This window comes from Rhinatrema bivittatum, chromosome 1, assembly GCF_901001135.1.
Source record: "Rhinatrema bivittatum chromosome 1, aRhiBiv1.1, whole genome shotgun sequence".
NCBI lineage: Eukaryota > Metazoa > Chordata > Amphibia > Gymnophiona > Rhinatrematidae > Rhinatrema > Rhinatrema bivittatum.
Genome location: NC_042615.1, coordinates 549,517,426 through 549,538,673, shown reverse-complemented (window position 1 = coordinate 549,538,673; position 21,248 = coordinate 549,517,426). Strand labels below are relative to the sequence as shown.

General features: G+C 42.9%; 1 protein-coding gene across 3 annotated transcripts in view; it reads right to left on the bottom strand.

Annotated features, from left to right (window-relative positions):
* Nucleotides 1-21,248, bottom strand: part of VPS13A (vacuolar protein sorting 13 homolog A) — a 745,426-nt gene that overhangs the window by 452,059 nt on the left and 272,119 nt on the right. For all 3 annotated transcript variants that reach the window (XM_029616432.1, XM_029616443.1, XM_029616452.1), the window contains exon 24: nucleotides 14,555-14,639. In XM_029616432.1, the coding sequence (XP_029472292.1) occupies nucleotides 14,555-14,639 (85 nt within the window). The remainder of the gene's footprint in view (nucleotides 1-14,554; nucleotides 14,640-21,248) is intronic.

The window sequence follows — 21,248 nt, the reverse complement described above, 5'->3', positions numbered from 1 at the left end:
TGTGAATCGGTTATTTACTCTTTCGGATAGTAGAAGGACTAGGGGACACTCCATGAAGTTAGCATGGGGCACATTTAAAACTAATCGGAGAAAGTTCTTTTTTACTCAACGCACAATTAAACTCTGGAATTTGTTGCCAGAGAATGTGGTTCGTGCAGTTAGTATAGCTGTGTTTAAAAAAGGATTGGATAAGTTCTTGGAGGAGAAGTCCATTACCTGCTATTAAGTTCACTTAGAGAATAGCCACTGCCATTAGCAATGGTTACATGGAATAGACTTAGTTTTTGGGTACTTGCCAGGTTCTTATGGCCTGGATTGGCCACTGTTGGAAACAGGATGCTGGGCTTGATGGACCCTTGGTCTGACCCAGTATGGCATTTTCTTATGTTCTTATGTTCTTAAGTAGTAATAACTGCTGCTGCTCCTCCACATATTACCCAGATTCCTTTGGTTAAAGGTTATCCTCATGCCTTCCGTTAGGGATCCCAAGATGGCACAGAGCTAAGAAGAGCTCTCCCATCGAGCTCCCCCCCCCCCCCCGAGCTTCTGCTGCAAGGCCCTGGACACCCCCTCAGCAGCTGTGTAGTGAACTGGGAGTTCTGGAGAGCCGCTGAGAATGCAAAACGCCAGAAGGGCGTGCAGGGAGGCTACAGAAGCAGCCGCAAGGGATCTGGGAACAGTGAGTGAGTGTTGCTCGGCACCTGTTCACCTCCCTCCAATCACAACTCCTTTCCCTCCAGCCTGAGACCCCCGGCCTGCCTCTCACAAGCCCGACCGACCACCTTACAGTTCTGCGCGGCACCCAACAGGGAGGATCCAGCCGGCGTTCATGACATGTGATCTCAGGTTGCAGCATATGTGCGGCTTCGGTCCCCCAGTGCAGCATGTGGCTTCAGATCCCTGGTGGCAGCCCTGAATTGGGCTCTGCGGAGGTGCACTGCCTCCGGCCATCGTATGAGGCATGTGGCCTCAGCCCCCCCTGCTGCCGGCCTCACATCAAAGCACTGAATCGAGGCTGCCCGAGTACCCGATTGGAGTGCAGTGATTCTGTGCCGGCGCCCTTGCCGGCTCCCGTGGTGACTCCTGCGCTGACTCCTGAGATGGGGCTTATATAATCAGGACCCTTGACCGCATAGGGCCCCTGAAAATAGGAAACCAAAGAATCCAGAAGACCCAGACGCCCACACAAGAATCAGGAATCCAGAAAATCCAGAGGACCCCAGCAGACCCCAGAGGATCCCCCATAGGACTCCAGCAGACCCAAAGAACACCTGAGGACCCCAGTGGAACCAAAATGGTCCCCAGCAGACCCTAAAGGACCTCAGAGGACCCCAAGAGATCCCAGTGGACCCAGAGGACTCCTGAGGATGAAAGACGCCACTACCTTATGCTACCACGTGAGATCTCCACCTCAATATCTCCTATGTCAAGTACCCATCTGACCTTGACCGCTCCGTATACCCTACACTGCCTATAGACCGAACTTCTACAATGGTTGACTATTCATTGACATAACCACCGAATCGACCTATCTACTTACTCCAAAAATCACAATCAGATACAGACCTAAAAAACCAGAATACAACCAATAACAGGACAGGGGAAAATCTATGACCTTATAAACAACAAAAACAAAATTCCAAACACGACCACAAAGACTCTACAACACACAATCCTAATAACCTAAACATCAAAACATGCCTACTGTTCACCTTATTTCTACTGAATGCATAATCAAGCTCAAGGAAAATCCCACTAATCAATGATTGTATCAATGACCAACATCCAACAATATTCTGCATAACTAAAACCTGGCTAAATGACAATGTACTAATAAACCAATTATTGCATCCAAATTACAATCTATTCCATATACCACGACAAAAAGAAAAGGAGGTGGCTTACTAATAATCTGCAGAAAGGAACTCAAATTAATGCTTAAGACAACTGAAATCTACCCTCCCTATGAAGTAGCCAATTTAAAATCTAAACAAATTAATATTGGATTGGTATACTGCCCTCCTGGGCTACTCCAAAAGGTCTGCTCACCGCTAATCGAACTGTTCATAAAAAAATTTCCTACACCAGACACAATACTAGGCTACTTTAATCTTCATTTAAATGATTCTCCAAGATCCATCTCTTGTGACATGTTCCTAGAAGCAATGGAAGACCTAAGATGGACTCAACACGTCTCTGAAGCCACCCCACAAAGCAGGCAATACTCTCGACCTCATATTCATAAATTCTAATAATTACAATATAAACACTAAGCACAAAATAATTCCCTGGTCTGACCACCATCTAATGAAAGCAGAGCTAATATACAAAAACATTCAGTAATCAGCCTTGAAATCAAAACCTCTCAAGCATACAAAAGGAAAATTAAAACTGAAACACTAACTAAAGGCATTGGAAAACAAAATCAACAACCTAAACCTTAACGGCTGTGATGAAGCATTTGATTCATGGGAAAAAATGATCAAGGAAATAGCAGACAAGTACAGCTCTATCCAAACCAAAACTTCTAACAAAAATTATGATAATCTAAAAAAAAAAAAAATGAACCCCCTGGTACAATGAAGAACTGAAACAAAATAACACCTCAGAAAACTTGAAAACTGGTAAAAAAAAACAAAACCTACAGACGAATCTCTAAGATACAAATCATACCTCTCACATTACAGAGCACTAATGAATAAATCCAAAAATGACTATTAAGCAAAACAATTACACAGAGTTATTTTCAACTCAAAACTTCTGTTCAGCAAATCACCTATACCTACCCTATTAACACTTCTGATGACCTTAATGCACATATTAATTGGTCATCATTTGACAGTCTTGAAGCTAGAGATAAGCAAAATCATAACTAAACTAAAACCAACTACTCATCCACTTGACCAGATACCTGCCTCTTCACTGAAACAAGTATACCAAATCACAACCCCTACAATCACAACAATAATCAACCTTGCAGGATGACATATGCCAAATGGCCTAAAACAGGCAGTTATAAAACCAATCTTAAAGAATAAAATAGGAAGATCAGATGACTGGGACAACTACTGACCAGTCTCCAACTTAACCTTCATCGCAAAAATTTTTGAAAAACCAGTGCTTACCCAATTAGAGTCTCATCTAGAAGACAATAAAACCTTGCAAACTAACCAATTTGGATTTCAGAAAAACCAATCAATGGAAACTCTCCTACAATCCCTAACTGACCCTATATTATGAGGCTTTTACCCTAATGAATCATACTGCCTAGTGCTGATTGATTTCACAGCAGCCTTTGATACTGTTGACCATAATCTACTTTGCCGACAGTTGAGAAACAAAGGGATTGAAGGAAATGTACTTAAATGATTCACCTCATTCTTCGCAAACAAATCCTTCCAAGTTGAGTTTAACAATCATTTATCAGACACATTCCAATGCCCAATAGACATTCCACAAGGATTCTGCAACTCGACTTAATATCTAAATGCTGCCCTTGAACAAATTACTAACTGATCTAGGAATAAAATTCTTTCTATATGCTGACGATCTGCAAGTGTATATCCCACTAACAAAATCAATTGATAAAACAGCATCACTTACCTCTGAATATATACACATTTTAAAAGAAAAACTTGCACAAATGAAACTATCGATGAACCCCAAAAAGTCAAATAATTTGGTTGAGCTGAAACCCACCAAAATCTATTCCACCAGGTATAGATCTCAGAAATTCCCAGTTAATCCCAGCAACTCAATTAAGAGATCTAGGAATTCAAATTGATGAAAACTTAATGAAAACTTACATTAGCAAACTGGTCAAATCTGGTTTCTACAAACTGCGAATCCTGAGCAGATTAAAACCTCTACTAAATTCCTACCTCTAATATTCTCAAACCAAGATTACTGTAATTCCCTACCTTCTGGGACTTCCAACCAGTCACCTAAAACCCCTGCAACTACTGCAAAATGCTGCAGCAAGACTTATATCTGGAACAAGGAAATATGATCACATCATCCCAATTCTGATCGCTCTGCACTAGCTCCCTGTTCAATCAAGAATAATCTATAAAGTACTTACAATTATATTCAATAACATCTATCCAAACAGCGATCTGATGGGAATAACATTTAAACCACATATTCCACCAGGAACACTTAGATCACAAAACAAAGGCCTCCTTGAAATCCTGATCATTAGAAACTGTCACATAACACAAACAAGAAAAAGAGCAATTTCAGTTGCTGGCCCAAAACTATAAAACTCATTGCCTGAGGACCTGCGAACAATAACAGACATTAAAAAATTTAAGAGCGAGTTAAAAACTTGGCTATTCACAAATACCTGTCTGACAGAAAACTCCAGTTCACGAGTCTGATAATCAGAATTGTCCTGACCAATTCCCCCTACTCTTGGCCCTTCTATTGCCCAGCTCTGTCTTTCCTTAAATGTATATGTCTGATATATACCCTCTGCCTCTAATTGTTTTCCTAGTTTACTACATGTATGTATGCCTACCTCAGTTTTCATTATTTATGAATGTCAAACCTGTACACCGTTATGAACTAGTGATTTTCACATGGAATGTCTATATATAAAACACACAAATAGTATCAAGGGCCCCACTGCAAGCACTTGCATAACAGTATTTTCTGTGTGTCATCCTTTTCTCTCGCTTCTCAAGCTTTTCTTTTGCCATGTGGATCATCATCACGTGTGGATAGCAATGTGCCACACAGTGTGCCTTGGACATGAGACGGTTGGGAGCCCCGGCTCCTTGGGGATCTTGTGGCTCCTCATCTCTTCAGTCTCTCATTTCCTGTGGGGAATGCAGGCATGGTATATCTGGGCGATGGCTCACATCCCCTTGGCATTGAGACCACTTAAGACCTGCGCCAACGATATTTCTCAGGCTAAAACGTCTCAGCTCCTTGAACAATTCTTTGCAAATTACCATGGTTGCTCAGCTAATGACCAATTGCTATCAGACTTTGGTTCTCATAGACCCAAGGGAACCACCTCCAGAACTTGCATGTCAGCATTTCTATGCATCATCTTTTTCTTTAGCAGGTCCTTTATGGCACTCAGGCATCATCGAGTCCTTTCAGCCGCTATCTGATATCCAGGGTGAGAGGGACAAGGACAATGTGAAGAGAGCCAAGCTGCAGCTCATACTGAATTGTGAGCTATGACAGTCATATGCAGCAGCCAAGTTAATTAACTGAACCAGCTGCCTGCACCACTAAGGCTTCCCACCTTCTCCTGTATTCGTAGGTAGTCATTTCATATACTGTATTTGCATATTCTGGCATTGGCGTACAGACATATTAAGTACATTATTAACGGTATTTTTTATTATATGCATCCTCTCCCTGCTTATCATCAGATGACAAGTAGTTTTGAATCATCCTACTTTCATGCCTGGTACTTAGGATATTTCAGTCAATTTTATTGGCAGGCTATTGTTGAATACATCTCTTTTACCTCCATAAAGGCTGCGCAACATGTACCCAGGCAGCAGACAACAGGGATCCCAATTTTCTTACTCTCACATGGTAGACAACAGTTATAAGACTTGTTGAAAGATTTACTGTGCCATTCAACTTCAGTACCAGGGACCCAGAGCATTCTTAGTATAGCAGGCAGTGTGTCAGTTTCATAATCAGAAGGTCCTAAGTCAATCTTCAGAAGGCAATGGTCAGTTTTCTAATCCTCAGCACCTGCATGGATTAGCATTTCCTGAGTATCAGCCTTTTCTCTGTAAGTTATTTATTGTATCTGGGGCATTGTTCCTTCAGGTGCCCATACGATTCTTGCTCACAGAGTGGATCGGCCACATTGCTCATCACATCTCCCAAGAAGATTGTTGCATCTTCTTGAGCCTCACTGTTGTCCAGGTATTCTTATGAATGAGGAGAATGAAATATGAACTTGTCAGGTGTGCCTGCTAATAGTATTATACCAGTTCAAGACTGTATATACCATATAATATACTTCTGTAGGGGTGTTCTATGATGGGCCCCAACTGCTTCCATGAGCCTTGACCTTAGCTAATGGTGATTAATATCAAGCCAGGACAGTTCTTTGAATGTTCAACAAGGTGATATCATAGCTTGTACAGCATGCTACCTTGTACAGAATGGTGCTACCTTGTGGTTATTTTTCCTTCAATCGCTTGAATTTAAGCAGGATTTGTCTAGTCTCTAGGGCAGGAACCTGCCCAGTAGTATTGTGAGCATGTCACCATCTCTCGATTTCCAGCATGCATTTCAATCTCCCTATGTTTGCCAATATGGCCATAAGTTCTTTGGAAGATCCTGTGGCTCTTGCAGCCTCCCACTAAGTAACAGCTATTGATTCTTACTACAAAGCTCCTGATCCAGAGCTACGTGACTTTAGCAGATTATTTGTATGCTTCACTTAATCTAGGCATATTATACTGCCTTACTCATTGGGTATTTGTTCCCAATTTGTGTGCCATAGGCTGAGATGGTAGAAAGTGTTACTAAAGGGGTTCTTATCTGATACCTGGCTTTCTGCCGCTGAGGGGGCAGAAGAGCTATTTCAGTGGTTACTGACACCCGGTGACCATGTCTCTATTATTGGCCCTGCTCGTATTGTTCATGCCTTGCTATGTCTAGGTATCTGTGGATGCCAGTCTCAAATATGATTCTCACCCATATTCAATCTTAGGTGTGACTGCTCATGGTATTGGGAGGAGGGGGGGACGGGACAATCTTTGGAAATCCTGGAGGAGCAATACAGGAACATGGCAGCCATGTCATCATACCTCTGGTCATGTCACTAGGCTCACATACCCTCTTGCTGGAGATATAAAGAGCTTGTCTCATGTGGCTTTTTCAACCTTGCATTCAAGAATGTAGTTGTGCGGGCTTCTGACATGTTTGGCTATATATGATATATTAACATTCCTGAATTTCATAGAAAGATGCCAACCTCAACATACTCCTTTGGCTTCATAGAGGCTGAACTATCTTGGCAGCAATATGCAGTATGTTTACAGCATTTCTAGTGGCTTACTAAGCTGAATGGATGCAGTCACATCTAGGAGTGCCATCCTGCTATTGTCCTCTTTGGGTTGCAGAATACCCGTGCTATCGGCAGAAATATGCAGTATCTTGCAGAATGATTATAGCATACCAAGTCATGAAAGGGAGTAGAGCTGGAATCATTTTCAGCAGTTTAGTGAGGATATACCATGTTGGGGCATTAGAGCTGGAAAGCCCTTATTGCATTGCAGGCAGCATTGACATTATTCAAATATGGTCACATCTAGGTTGGTGGGAAGCCCACAGCAAGCAAGGTGGGGCTTTAGCAGGGTTGACCATGTCCTAAGGCTACACGGTAAGTGTTATTTTAAAGTTGTTCAAAGAATACTAAGCAGGTATTCCTGCTGTTATGTTCCACACAACATGTGCAAACTCAAAGCTGGTCAGACAATGAATACCAAATGGGCATCTCTTGCCACTGTGCTGCATGGGTGGGTGACAGTGTAGACAAGTTGCCTGTCAAGTCTTCGGCTTAGATGGCCAGGATTGGCCCTACCCCCAAATACTCCTGCTGAATTCTGAACAAATGAGTCCTGCTTTTGCTACTGACCAGATCATCAGGATGGTGAGGCTTTGAAGGTCCTGCATCCCCAGCGCCAAAATATTTCAACAGCTTTAAATTCAGGCAACAGCGTAGTCACCCTATAAGGGACTGCATAATGGTCTAGGGAAGTAGTCCCCAATCCTGTCCTGGGGCCCATCAGCCAGTCGGGTTTTCAGGATATCCACAATGAATATGCATGAGAGAAAATTTGCATGCACTGTCTCCATAACATGCACATTTTCTCTCATGCATATTCATTGTGGATATCCTGAAAACCCAACTGGCCCGACTGGTTGGTGGGCCCCCAGGGCAGGGTTGGGGACTACTGGTCTAGGGCAGTGGGTACCAACCTGGGGTCTGCCAGACCCTAACAGAGGGTCTGCAGGAAGTGGACTAAGAGAAGAGAAAGCCTGGTATGTGCTGCAAGAGAGGTCTGACAAGCTGTCGCAGATCCCATTCCATGTTGGCTGTGATAGAAGAGGTCCAACAGGCTGCAGCACATCTCATCCGGCAGCAACTACAAAAGAGGCCTGACAGGCTGTCAGCACATCCCATCTCACCAGAAGCGGAGAAAGAAAAGACCCAACAGGCTGCAAGCACACCTCATCTTGGCAATCAACAAAAGAAAAGTTCTGAGAGCAGACCCCATCCCTTAGGTGACAAAGAAAAACATCCCAATAGGCTGCAGCACATCCTATCAGCCAGTAACCATGAAAAAAGATCCCAACAAGCCTCCAATGTATTCCGATCTTGTCGGCAACCAAGATAGAAAGACTAGACCTAACAGGCTGCAGCACATCCCCATCGTATGGCGACCACAAATAAAAAAAACCCCGACAGGGCACCAGTGCAAGCCATCCTGCCACCAGCCAAGAAATAAGAGGCCTGATGTGCCAACAGCCTAACCCATCCTAGCAGCCAAGAAAGAAAAGGCTTGATATGCTGCTGGTGCACTCCAACCTCACCAGTCTCTCTCTTTCTCTCCCCTTCTATTAGTCCACCCTGGTCAGTCTCTCCCTCCCCCCTCCAGTCCATTCTTGTCAGTCTGTCTCACCTTCTCACACTGCCAGTCTCTCTCGCACTCTCTTCCCCCCTTGCGCCTTCAGTCCATTTCTCCCAATTGATCCAGATCCAGCTGTGTGGCTGCCTAAAGTTGCACTATGTAAGTTAATGAATAAAAGTACATTCTTGCACCTTTACTTTTGTGCTTTGCAATTATATGTATTCAGTTTATATCAGTAAGCAGCATTACATAAGTTTTATTTATTATGAATGAGTCTGATGTGTAAATAGCTATTTATTACAGTAATAGCTTTTATATATATATAGCATATAAGTGCAGGTAAAAATTAAAGAGAAGCAAGTGGGGGTCTGCGAATGTTTCAGAGGTTGAAAAGGGGTCCACACACCCAAAAAGGGTGGAAACCCCTGGTCTAGGGTTTAATCAATGATTGAATTTAATAATGTATTTTGACCTATGCTGCGGCCATATTCATCCAATAAAGAGATCTTTTGTGAATAAGGTTGTGCCAGAGAGCTTCATTTATGGTGAAATTAATTGGAATTTGTGTGTGTGTGTGGGGGGGGGGGAGGGCGGGGGTTGGTGATATGGTATGGGATATACTTGCCTCCGAGGAGACGAGTATACACTTGACACGTTCAAGAGGCTGACCCCAACCCAGACTAGGGGGAGAGGCCACAACAGTGGAGGAGTTCCATTGCCGGGGAGGGGTAGAGAGGCTGGTGGGAGAGCTGGTGAGCTCAATTTAAGCCAGGAGCAATTCTCCCACCAGCCTCTTTTATCAATTTTCCCTCCCAGCCCATCCATCTCGGGACAGAATCTATGGTATTGATGCGACGTGATGGGGTGCCGAATAGTTGCAGCAGAGGAGCGGCGGGATTCACCACGGCATAAGGGTGCATGGCAAGTGCTATATTAAAGTTGTTCAGAAAATACCAAGCAGGTATTCCTGCTGTAACATTGCACATTAGAGATGTGAATCAGAACCGGAATCTGTTCTGATTCCGGTTCCGATTCACATCGTGGCTTTTTTTTTGTCCGGCCCGATCGGGTTTTTTGTTTAAATCGGCTGCGCCCGAGCCGATAAACAAAAAACCCACCCCGACCCTTTAAAACTAATCCCTTAGCTTCCCCCACCCTCCCGACCCCCCAAAAACGTTTTACAGGTACCTGGTGGTCCAGGGAGCGATCTCCCGCTCTCTGGCCGCCGGCTGCCACTAATGAAAATGGCGCCGATGGCCTTTGCCCTTACCATGTGACAGGGTAACCGTGCCATTGGCCGGCCCCTGTCACATGGAGGGAGCACTGGATGGCCGGCGCCATCTTTAAAAATGGTGCTGGCCATCCAGTGCTCCTACCATGTGACAGGGGCCGGCCAATGGCACGGATTTCTGACGATTTTGAAAATATCGTACAATATTTTCAATAGTCAGAAGCCAGATTCACATCCCTATTGCACATGACATGTGCAAGGTCAAAGCTGGTCAGGCAGTGAATACCAAGCGGATAACTCCTGCCACTGTGTTGCATGGGTGTGTGATAGTATAGACGAGTTGCCTGTCAAGTCTTCATCTTCGATGGCCGGGATTACCTGATCACCCCCAAATAGTCCAGCTGCAACTTGAAAAAATGAGTAGTCCTCTTGCTATGGATTAGGAGGGTCAAAGCTTCGATGGTCTTGCATCCCCAGTACCAGAATATTGCAATAGCATGATACATAATGAATATTTATGAAATGCAACTTAAGCGAGGGTGAAGTCACTCTATAGGGATTGCATAATGGTCTAGCATTTAATTAATGGTTAAATTTAAGTAATTTAATTTGACCTATGCTGTGGCCATATTCATCCAATAAAGAGATCTTTTGTGAATAATGCTGTGCTAGATAGCTTTATTTATGATGAGATTAATGTGAGTGTGTGTGTGTGTGTGTGTGTGAGAGAGAGTGAGAGAGAGATTAGAGATATCACTTGGGATTGAAAGGAGGCATTGTGATTATATGCGAGGAGTCTCGTACATACGATGGGATGGAAGGGACATTTGGCCTAAGGAAGAGGTCAATGAATTTAGAAAGGAGGTTCTAAAACGGAGCCATTTGCCGATATAATTGGTCTTCCAGGGGGATCAATTAAAGATTTGTGAACCTTAGGTAGGATATAGATTGAAGGCATCACTGAATGTTCTACTGTGAGAAAATTGATTTCTTTTCATGTGAGAAAACCAGAGGAGCTAGCTATTGAAAGGAGATTGTCAATATCTTTTTTAACATTAGCTGTCGGATTAGTAGTAGATTTGCTATAGAATTTGTTAGAGAGTTGACGCTCTATTTCTTGAATATATTTGTCTAAGACAACTACCGCCCTCCTTTATCTGCTGGCTTAATGATTATATCTTTGTCATTGCTTAAAATTCTTAATGGCCTGTTTCTCAGATTATAGTAAGATTGTAATTAAATCTGATTTTGTGCTCTTTCTTTTCTATATCCTTAAGTACCAGGGTTTCATATGTATGAAAATGGGATTAATTGGACTTGAGGGCACCCACTTACTACTAGGTTTTACAATCCTGAGTGTTTTGTTTTGTTTTTGAAAAAATATCTAATATTTTCAATTTCCTTGTAAATTTGAATAGATCAATTTGAGTCCTGAAGACATTGTATGCAGCGGTAGGAACAAATGACATCCCTTTATTCAGAACTGATAATTCCTCATTATTCAATAATCTATTAGAAATGTTGATGACTCTATTCCTGTTATGGTTGCTAGAATCTAATATGGGTGAAAGAATCCTCTGCCTCTCCCTCTCCCTTGACCTCTTCCTCTGCATTGCATGTCCCATTTTTTCTCGTGATTCTCCTTCATTGAAAAACCTGATCGTCCAGATTATGTGAACTTGATTGTTTTGGATTGGTTGTAAACAAGGGTGCGGAGGGATCTAAATGATAGCCATTTTCTTCAATATCACTATGTACTCTTTTTGCTCCACGGTCTCTTTGGACTATTGCATCGTTCATCTGTTCCAAACCTCTTGGTCTTCTTCAATCTGATTATTTCTTATGTTATTTTCCCCACATACATGTGCTTGCAGGGGTGACATTCCAATTCCATCAGCTTCTATCTGCCACTTCCATCTTCTAGTTTAAATGCCTATCAACATATGATTTCAATTTCTCACTTAGGATCCTTTTTCTTGCCACAGAAAGTTGTTGGCCATCTTTAGCATACAGACTGTTACTGTTTCATACATAACCCCAGACGCTTACACATCCAAAACCTTCTTTCTGAGCCATGTGTTGAAGTTCCAAACTCTATGAACAGCAATTTCTTAAGGAGATATGCAGGAGATCACGTGATGTGGTGAGCGGTGTCGGACGTGTCTGACTCTGCTCTGAGTGAAGTGACCCTCGTCCACCGCCTTCAGTGTGCTCAGCGGGAAAGAAAATATCGCAAAGTACAGAGAAGCCTTGCCTATGTCGATAACTTCCTTCATGAACAAATCTCCAGCAGTGATGCTGGCAAAAATAGCGAAGAGAGATGAGAAGCCCCGCGGTGGGGAAACCAAGATGGCGTCTGTGGCGGCCGAGGCCCCAACGGGAGACAGCTCACTCAAGAAGACCCGTTGCACCCCACAGCGGCTGAGATCAAGGATGCAGTTATCACGGCATTGGAAGGAAAGCTTTCTGGCATTTCTGAGCAGATCTCCTCTATTCAGACAGCCATCACCGATTATGCTCCCCGACTGGATCGGGTGGAGGAGAGAACGTCTGCTGTGGAGGACGACGTGGTGGCCCTAACGACTAAAGAGAGTGCAATGAAACAAACTTTGCTCCTTCAAACAGATAAATTAGAAGATTTAGATAATCTGGCATGGAAATCTAATCTCCGGTTTTTTGGAATACCTGAAACTGAGGAGGAATCATCACTGCAGAAAGAATTGATAAAATGGCTGCCAGAAGCATTAGGCCTACCAGACCTGACTGGCTTCCTAGAAATAGAGCAGGCACATCGATTGGGACAAAAACTGGCGGGGCAAAACAGACCGCGGATTGTCATAATTAAACTATTGAATTTTCACCACAAGAAAGTTATTCTACAGGCCGCACACAGACAGGCAAACCTTGAGTACCAGGGCTCCCCGGTCCACGTGGCACCAGAGTTCTTTGCGAGGGTCGCTGCCTTGCGCAGATCCTTTGCCCCTATATGCGGTCAGCTCATAGAGAAAAATATCCACTTCACTATGCAATCCTGCCATGCTTCGGGTTAACTACGGAGGCAAGTGGACCACTTGTGATTCGCTGGAAGCGGCTACTGCCTTCCTATCGGAGTTAAATAAGTGACTTTTACTATTACTCACTTAAGGCTTCCTTATAAATGTTAAATTACGGTGGATGGGGGTCATGTAACTCTAACACACGGAATGATCTCTGTATTAGGTTTATTAAGCCTAAAGGGGCTTATATGGGGATGGGAGAAGGGAAGGGATAGGGCAGAGGACTAAGGGTTTTGCCGTAACCAGGATTTAAGTATTTATGCACCCAGAGTTTTCTTATTTCTTATGGGATCCAGGGGTGACTTCTATAGTGCTAACGGCAAGGGATATCTCGCAGGGGGCGGGTTAGGCTGGGAACCCAACCCTTTTTTCAGTTCTTGCTGGTTTCAAGGATATCGTATTTCCCTTCATTCCAGCTATGGCGGGAAAATATAGAATTATATCTTGGAACACAGATGGCCTAGGATCGCCCATTAAACGTAAAAAAGTATTTCAACAGTTACGGAGATTGGAAGTCAATGTTGTGTGTGTTTTTGGTCGTGTCCCTTGCTGCAATGCTTCTGGAGTTATTTGCAGATGATGATCCAAACGTTATGGGGTAGACTTATTCCACTTAGCCCGGAGGTTTGGCTCTTTGGGCTGACCGAGGCCCTACTGACGGAGGTGACAGAGCCCCATATCCAATTGCTAAGGAAAATCTTGATTATTGCCAAGGCAGCGATATTAGCACAATGGACTCTGCCGAATCCAACTCTACCAGAAACATGGAAAGCAAAATTCCACCAGCTGTTACATATGGAATATCTCACAGCCCTACAGGGGTCTGACAAGCACCGCACAAAAATGTGTTCTATTTGGTATGCCTACATCAAAATAGCACCTAAGGAAGTACAGCGTCACTTCAAGGACCCGAACTTACAATTTACTTAATCTTCATAAAAGTAGTATACGGAGGCCGAGGTTAACCCTGGAGTATGGAAGAAGGTCATCTACGATTGATAGTATGGGCTCCTTGGCATTTCAAGGAGGGGCGGTACGCCACAAACTGTTATCTGGACTAAAATCGAGTGGTCCTTGCGCTCTCAAATTGTACCACAACACACACACAAAAAAAAAACATTATACATAGCAAATTTGTGATCCCCTAAGCTTGTAGGCTCTTTATGTAACAACCCCGGATGAATCCCATATTTCTTTCTTTCTTTATGTTGATAGTTATAACAAATAACTATGAGTGTTGCTCAGCTCCCCTGGTCCTGATGGGAGGTAGGAGGATACATTTTGAAGGGGGTGGGAGGTAGGGAGAAAAACTAAAAAATTTAACGGCAAATCAGGTGGATTTTGAATTGCCGGATGGATGTCTGATTTGTTACTGTCATGATGTCATGTTTGTAATGCTATGGCTGTGATTGACATTGGTCACTGTGTTAATGTATCAACAAGTTTCAATGATTGTACCATATTCTTACAAACTGTTATGTCATAATTGTGACTGTTCCTTAACGGTTGTATGACTGTTTTCGGATAAGTTTGCTGTTAATAAATATAATTACACAAAAAAAAAAAAGGAGATATGCAACCCACCACAACATACAAGAGCAATTTTGAAGGCTTCTTTGTTAAGAATATGTATGTTTTTTTAATCTTACCAGACTCCAAAAATGACTGAAGTTCCAAGAGGGGAATTCGTGCATGTGACATCTGAGGTGTGGCAAGAGGAGCAGATTTTGACATCTGAAACAAAACAGTAAAGATAGTTAAACTCATTAGAAATGTAACACTACAAGAATTGCCTCTTTACAAGTATACCAGGAAAATATGTTAGCTCCTGAGTATTCTTATAGCCCTAACTCTAGCCCCAGCTAAGAATCCAGAATACAGTCTAATAAGTTACAGTACTAACACAGATGATGGATAAGAATGTATATACATTTCATAAAAAGAGGTCACTATTTAAAGGGATCTAGCCAACTAGATCACAGTTTTTGAAAACTAACAGGGCTAACTGGAGTTATCTTTGTCAAAATCATTTGAGAAAGTAGTTGAGGACAATGGTATTGTTGCTTTTATTACTGTTTCATTAACAGAATTAAAATTCTCTCTGAATAAAATTAAGTTTTCCAATTGCTTATTTGAACCATGTTCCTCAAATTTTATTTTTTTTTCGGGGGTGGGGGGGGGGGGTGTTCAGACAAAGTGTTAGAGGGATTTTTGTCTGTCATTAATGCATCTGTAGAACTGAGTGACGTTCTTATTGTTTTGAAAAAAGCAGTGATTAAACCTCTTGAGGAAAGATAATTTGGATCCAAGGAGCTGCAAAAATTACAGACCAGTTTCCAGCTTACCATTTTTGGCAAAGATTTTAGAGAAATTAGTTTTTAGCCAAATGTCAGAATATGTGATGGAAAATAATGTTTTAGATGATTTTCAGGAAGGATTCAGACAATATTGTAGCACTGAGACTTTGATGATTTCTTTGAGAGAAAAACTTCTTACAGCTTTGGATAGAGGAGAAACATCCTTGTTAGTTTTAATAGATTTGTCCAGTGTGTTTGATTTGGTGGACCATTCTATTTTATTGAATCGTTGTAATCTTATGGGAATTAAAGGCCAGATATGGTTATCTAGTTTTCTAGATTCCAGAGAGAGTTATTTTTCAGGATAAAGTTCCTGTTTCATATAAAACATTTCTTGGGGTGCCTCAAGGTTCAACCCTCTCCCCTCTCCTTTTCAATCTGTTTTTAGTTCCGTTGGGAAATTTAATAAGATCATTTGGGTTTGTACCGCTTATTTATGCGGATGACATTCAAATCTTGGCCCATGCTGAAAATTTAACTTCAGATGGTATAGACAATTCAAATAATTGTCTTCAGACTATCTCTAAATGGTTTTTAGAGAATAAATTGGTCCTTAATTCAGATAAGATAGAATTATTGAAAATTGGAACAGGGGAGTTTTGTAAGGATCTTACTTTAAATGGAGCACAGTTAACACAAAAAGATCATGTTCAATCCCTAGGAGTGATTCTTGATGCAGATTTTTCTTTGGACAAACGTTGCTCATGTGGCACATAATGTTTATCCCCAATTGAAATTGCTGAGACAATTGAAAACATATTTGGGTTTTAAAGCACTTAAAGTGGTTGCTTATGCTTTAATCCTATCTTCATTAGATTATTGCAATGCAATTTTTATGGGCTTACCATGTAAGTCTATTTGTAAATTACAAGTGATTGAAAATGCCGCCACAAGAATCATCCTGGGGAAGTCTCGTAGGAGTGCTGCTGAACCATTATTGTATGAATTACATTGGTTACCTGTTATAGACAGACCTGTATTCAAGAACTTGGTTTTGGCATTTAAAGTTTTAAATGACATGGGCTCTCCTCCTTTAAAGGGAACTTTGGAGTGGAATTTCCCAAAGAGAACTTTACAATCAACAGGGGGACAATATTTACAACTTCCTCCGGTTAGAAATTTTAAGCATTTGCACTTGGGTCAAAGGTCATTTGTAAATGCCATTCCAAATATATGGAAAACTCTTCCTAAGGAGGTGAGGGAAGAAATCAATTTGCTAAAATTTAGAAAAAAAAAACAAACCTGGTCTATAAATTGTAAGATGTATTAGTCAATGAGGAGAGAAATGGCTCACCTAGTTTATTAGGAAATATTGTCTTGATCAGGAGAGAATCTTAACTTGCTGTATTTTATTTTATGTATGTTTGCCTGAATTGTGGTATTATATGTTATGATTATATCTGTTTATTTTGTACATCGCTTTGGGCGATAAAAAGTTTTTATCTGGAAAGCAATTAATAAACGTGGATAAATAAATAAATAAATAAAATTTAGTCCCTTAAGTTTCAGTAAGCTGATTAAATTCTGGGAAAGGAAGTTAGGTGGTTAGTGTCAATTTTCAGTACTAGCTGCCTAACTTACCCAGTCAAACCCAGGAACTGCAATAAAAGAAAATTGGTTCTTACCTGATAATTTTCGTTCCTGTGGTACCCCGGATCAGTCCAGACTCCTGGGTTATGTCCCCACACCAGCAGGTGGAGACAGAGAAAGATTGACAGCCTCTGCCCTATATATACCTAGGCGCTACTCACAGCCTGTCAGTATTACGTAATGTCAAAGCAGCAGAAAGCTAACTAAACTAACTATATACAAAAACCGTAAACGGAAAAAAAGGAGCATGGACCCCAACCGTAACTAGACCCCAAAACAGGGGAACAAGAATTGACATAACTTTACGAGATGTAAAGCAATGCTGATGAAGCGGACTCTCCATTACCTCCAAACAGAAAAAGACGGGAGGGACTCTGAACTGATCAGTGGTACTACAGGAACGAAAATTATCAGGTAAGAACCAATTTTCTTTTCCCTGTACGTACCCAGATTAGTCCAGACTCCTGGGATGTACCAGAGTGAACTCCTAATGGGGATGGGAACCGGAGAGGCCCGTGCGAAGCACACCTTCCCCAAAGCTAGCCACCCCCAGCGCCCGAACATCAAGCCTGTAATGCCTCGCAAAGATATGTCCATGTAGCCGCCTGGCAGATCTCTTGTGGTGAAATTTGCTGGAATTCCACCCAAGTGGCCTGAGAACAAGTCGAGTGAGCCCTAAGACCCTCAGGTAAAGGACAACCACGGAGTAAATAAGCCGAATTAATAGCTTCCTTCAACCATCGAGCTATGGAAGTCTTAGAGGCCATGTTTATTTATTTATTTTATTTAAAAGCTCTTCTATACCGTCGTTAAGTTAGATAACCGTCACAACGGTTTACAGCAAGGCACGATATTGAAAAACGTGAGTGTATAGATTACAATTAATCATGTGCCATCATAGTGCGGTGACAATTCATTTCAATAAACTATGTGTGTACATTAAGCTTGTCTGTTGGGAGCATATTAGGCGGATTGAATTTAACATTAATGTGCATTTGTAGGTTACAATTAACAATTTCTAGTTTGGTGCGTCCTAATCAATCAACTGCTTTTTTCCTTCTCTTTATCTTTATAAAAAGCTTGTTTAAATAGCCAGGTTTTCAGATTGGATTTGAATATTTTGAAGTTTCTCTGCAGCCTTATTTCGAGTGGCATGGTGTTCCATAGCACGGGGCCAGCCAGTGATAGTGATCTCTCCCTAACTTGCGTGAGGCGTGCTGTTTTGACAGAGGGGGGCAGTTAGTAGAGCCTTATTAGTAGATCTTAGGTTTCTTTGTGGGACATGTACGCGCAGAGCAGTGTTAAGCCAGTCAGCTTTTTCATCGTGGATTAGTTTATGTATTATGCATAAAGCCTTATATTGAATTCTTTGTTCAATTGGGAGCCAGTGTAAATCGGCGAGCATTCCTGTAATGTGATCATTCTTTTTTTTGCCAGTCAAAATTCTAGCAGTTGAATTCTGTAATATTTGTAGTGGCTGAATTGTAGATTATGGTAGTCCTAAAAGTAGGGAGTTGCAGTAGTCTGTACTTGCGAATATCATTGCCTGCAAAACTGTGCGGAAATTGTTTAGTGTTAGTAGAGGTTTTAGTCATCTCAGGATCATTAGTTTCGCATATCCGTCTTTTATTTTCAATGAGATGTGTTTCATGTTTAGCTCAGGGTCAATTATTACGCCTAGATTTTGTACTTTAGTTGCTAGCTCAACGGTTTGGTTATTTTTAATTGTGAGTGTTTGTTGAATGTGGTGTATGTTTTTACATTCAAGGTGTAAGAATTCCGTTTTGTTGATGTTTATTACCAGTTCCATCTGATTTAAGAGCTGTTTAATTATCTCAAGATACATATTGGCAAGTTTCATTGTTTCTTCAATGGTGTTTACAATTACCTTTCTTAGGGCCGCTCCAGAGCACAAAGAGGTGGTCCGAGACTCGAAACTCATTAGTAACCTCCATATAGCGCAGGAGAGCTCTGCGAACATCCAATTTGCACAGATCCCGCGAAAGAGGGTCCGACCTATCCAAATCGGAGAACGACGGAAGTTTCACAGATTGATTCAAATGGAAAGAAGAAACAACCTTAGATAGAAAAGAAGGGACCATGCGCAAGGAGACACCAGAATCGGAGATTCACAAGAATGGGTCCCTACAGGACAGCGCTTGAAGCTTGGAAACCCTTTGCGCCAAAGTGATTGCCACTAGAAAGACAATTTTCAACATTAAGTCCTTCAAAGTCGCGCTACGTAAGGGTTCAAAAGGCGGGCCACACAGAGCTTTGAGAACTAAATTCAGATTCCAAGATGGACAAGGAGAGCTTACCGGTGGACGCAAATGCCTTGCTCCCTTCAGGAAACGAGCAACATCTGGATGCATGGCCAATGGTACGCCCTGCACAGGCCCGCGTAAAGACCCAAGAGCTGCCACTTGGACCTGCAATGAACAACAAGACAGTCCCTTGGCTAAGCCCGCCTGAAGGAAACATAGAATATCTGACACAGCAGCACGAGTGGGAACAATTTCCCACGTCACGCACCAGGAGTTGAAAACCTTCCAGACATGAATGTAAGACAAAGAAGTAGAAGCCTTACGCGATTGCAATAGCGTAGTGACTAACGCCGCAGAATAGCCTTTGCCCCGCAGGCGCTGCCTCTCAAAAGCCAAGCCGCTAGACAGAAGCAATCGACCTGGTCGAAACAGACTGGACCCTGATGGAGAAGGTTTGGGATCGGATGGAAACGTAGAGGACCGTCCACTACCAAATGAAGTAAATCCGTGAACCATGGCCTGCGCAGCCACTCAGGAGCTACCAGGATCACATTTGCTGGGTGCCCTTCTATGTGTCCAAGCATCTTTCCTATAAGAGGCCACATATGGAACACATACAGGAGAACCGTCGTCGGCCAAGGAAGAACCAGAGCATCCACTCCTTCCGCTCCTGTTTCCCTGCGGCGAGCAAAGAATCACGGGGCCTTGGAATTCTTGTATGTCACCATTAGATCCATATGGGGGAACGCCCCACCTGTCGCAGAGAAGTTGAAAAGCTTTGTCCGCCAGCTCCCACTCGCCAGTAGATGGGAAATCGGCCTGTGCGCTGATCCGAGGGAGGAACTGGAACAATGGCTCCCAGGTCGAGAAGACGTTGCACAGTCAGCGTTATCGCCTGGCGTTTTGCGGCATAGCCGCAAGGAGAGACCAGAAATTGTTGGCGCAGTTGGCGTGCAAATTCTAAAGCGTAGCCGTCTCTTATCACAGAGAGGACCCACTGGTCCGACGTGATCTTGGCCCATTCCTCGTAAAACAGAGACAGTCTGCCCCCTTCCATTGGCACCGAGGAATGGACCAGCTGTCCATCACTGCAAAATTTTGATGCCTGGAGCAGACAGGGAGGTACCGGGTCTACCAAAACGGCGCCCTCGAAAGGACTGAGACCACGATTGTTGTTTGCCTGTAGACTGATGGAAAGATGAAGTGGGCGCTCAGGGCGTACGAGTCCTCAGACCACCCCGAAAACGAGATCTTGAGGAAAATGAAGACCTCTGCTTAGGCTTATCTTTGGGAAGGCAATGGACCTTATTGTCTCCCAAGGATTGAACCAAGTCTTTGAGCTCCTTGCCGAACAGCAACTTTCCCTTAAAAGGAAGTGAGCCCAACCTAGATTTGGACGATGCATCCGCTGCCCAGTGCCGTAGCCACAATAAATGTCTAGCCGAAACCACTGAGACCATGGACCGAGCAGACGTTCTCAGAAGATAATACAGCGCATCTGCGCTGTACGCTATCACCGCTTCCGGGTGCCCAGCTTGCCGAGCTTCCTCCTCTGAGAGAGACTCGTTGGCCAGAAGTTGCTGAACCCAGCATAGGCCCGCTCTCAAACCAAAATTACTACACATGGCCGCTCGGACCCCCAGTGCTGAGGCTTCAAAAATGTTCTTGAGCTGCAGCTCAAGTTTTCAGTCTTGCCAAACCTTGAGAGCTGTACCGCCTGTGACCGGAATAATAGTCTTCTTTGTAACCTCGACAGCGGCATTGATCTTCGGGACTCACAGAAGCTCTAGAGCCTCCTCAGGTAGAGGATAGAGCTTATCCATGGCCTTAGTAACTTTAAGGCCCATATCCGGTGTATCCCATTCCTGGTACAGCAAATCCGTTGCCGAAAAAAGGAAAGGTAGTAGATGGGCCCCTCAGACCCAATAAAACCGGATCCATGGACCCTAAGGCTGCTGGATCCTGTGTCGGCTCAATGCCTAACTCCTTCAAAATAGCTGGGATAAGGGGTAAGCTCATCCCTTCTGAATAACCGGACTACCTTATGGTCATTTCCTTCCATGCCATGTGTATCTTGTGCAGCACTCTGCTGCAGATCCCTCTCGGGGGAGGAGTGGCCAGGCCGTGATCCT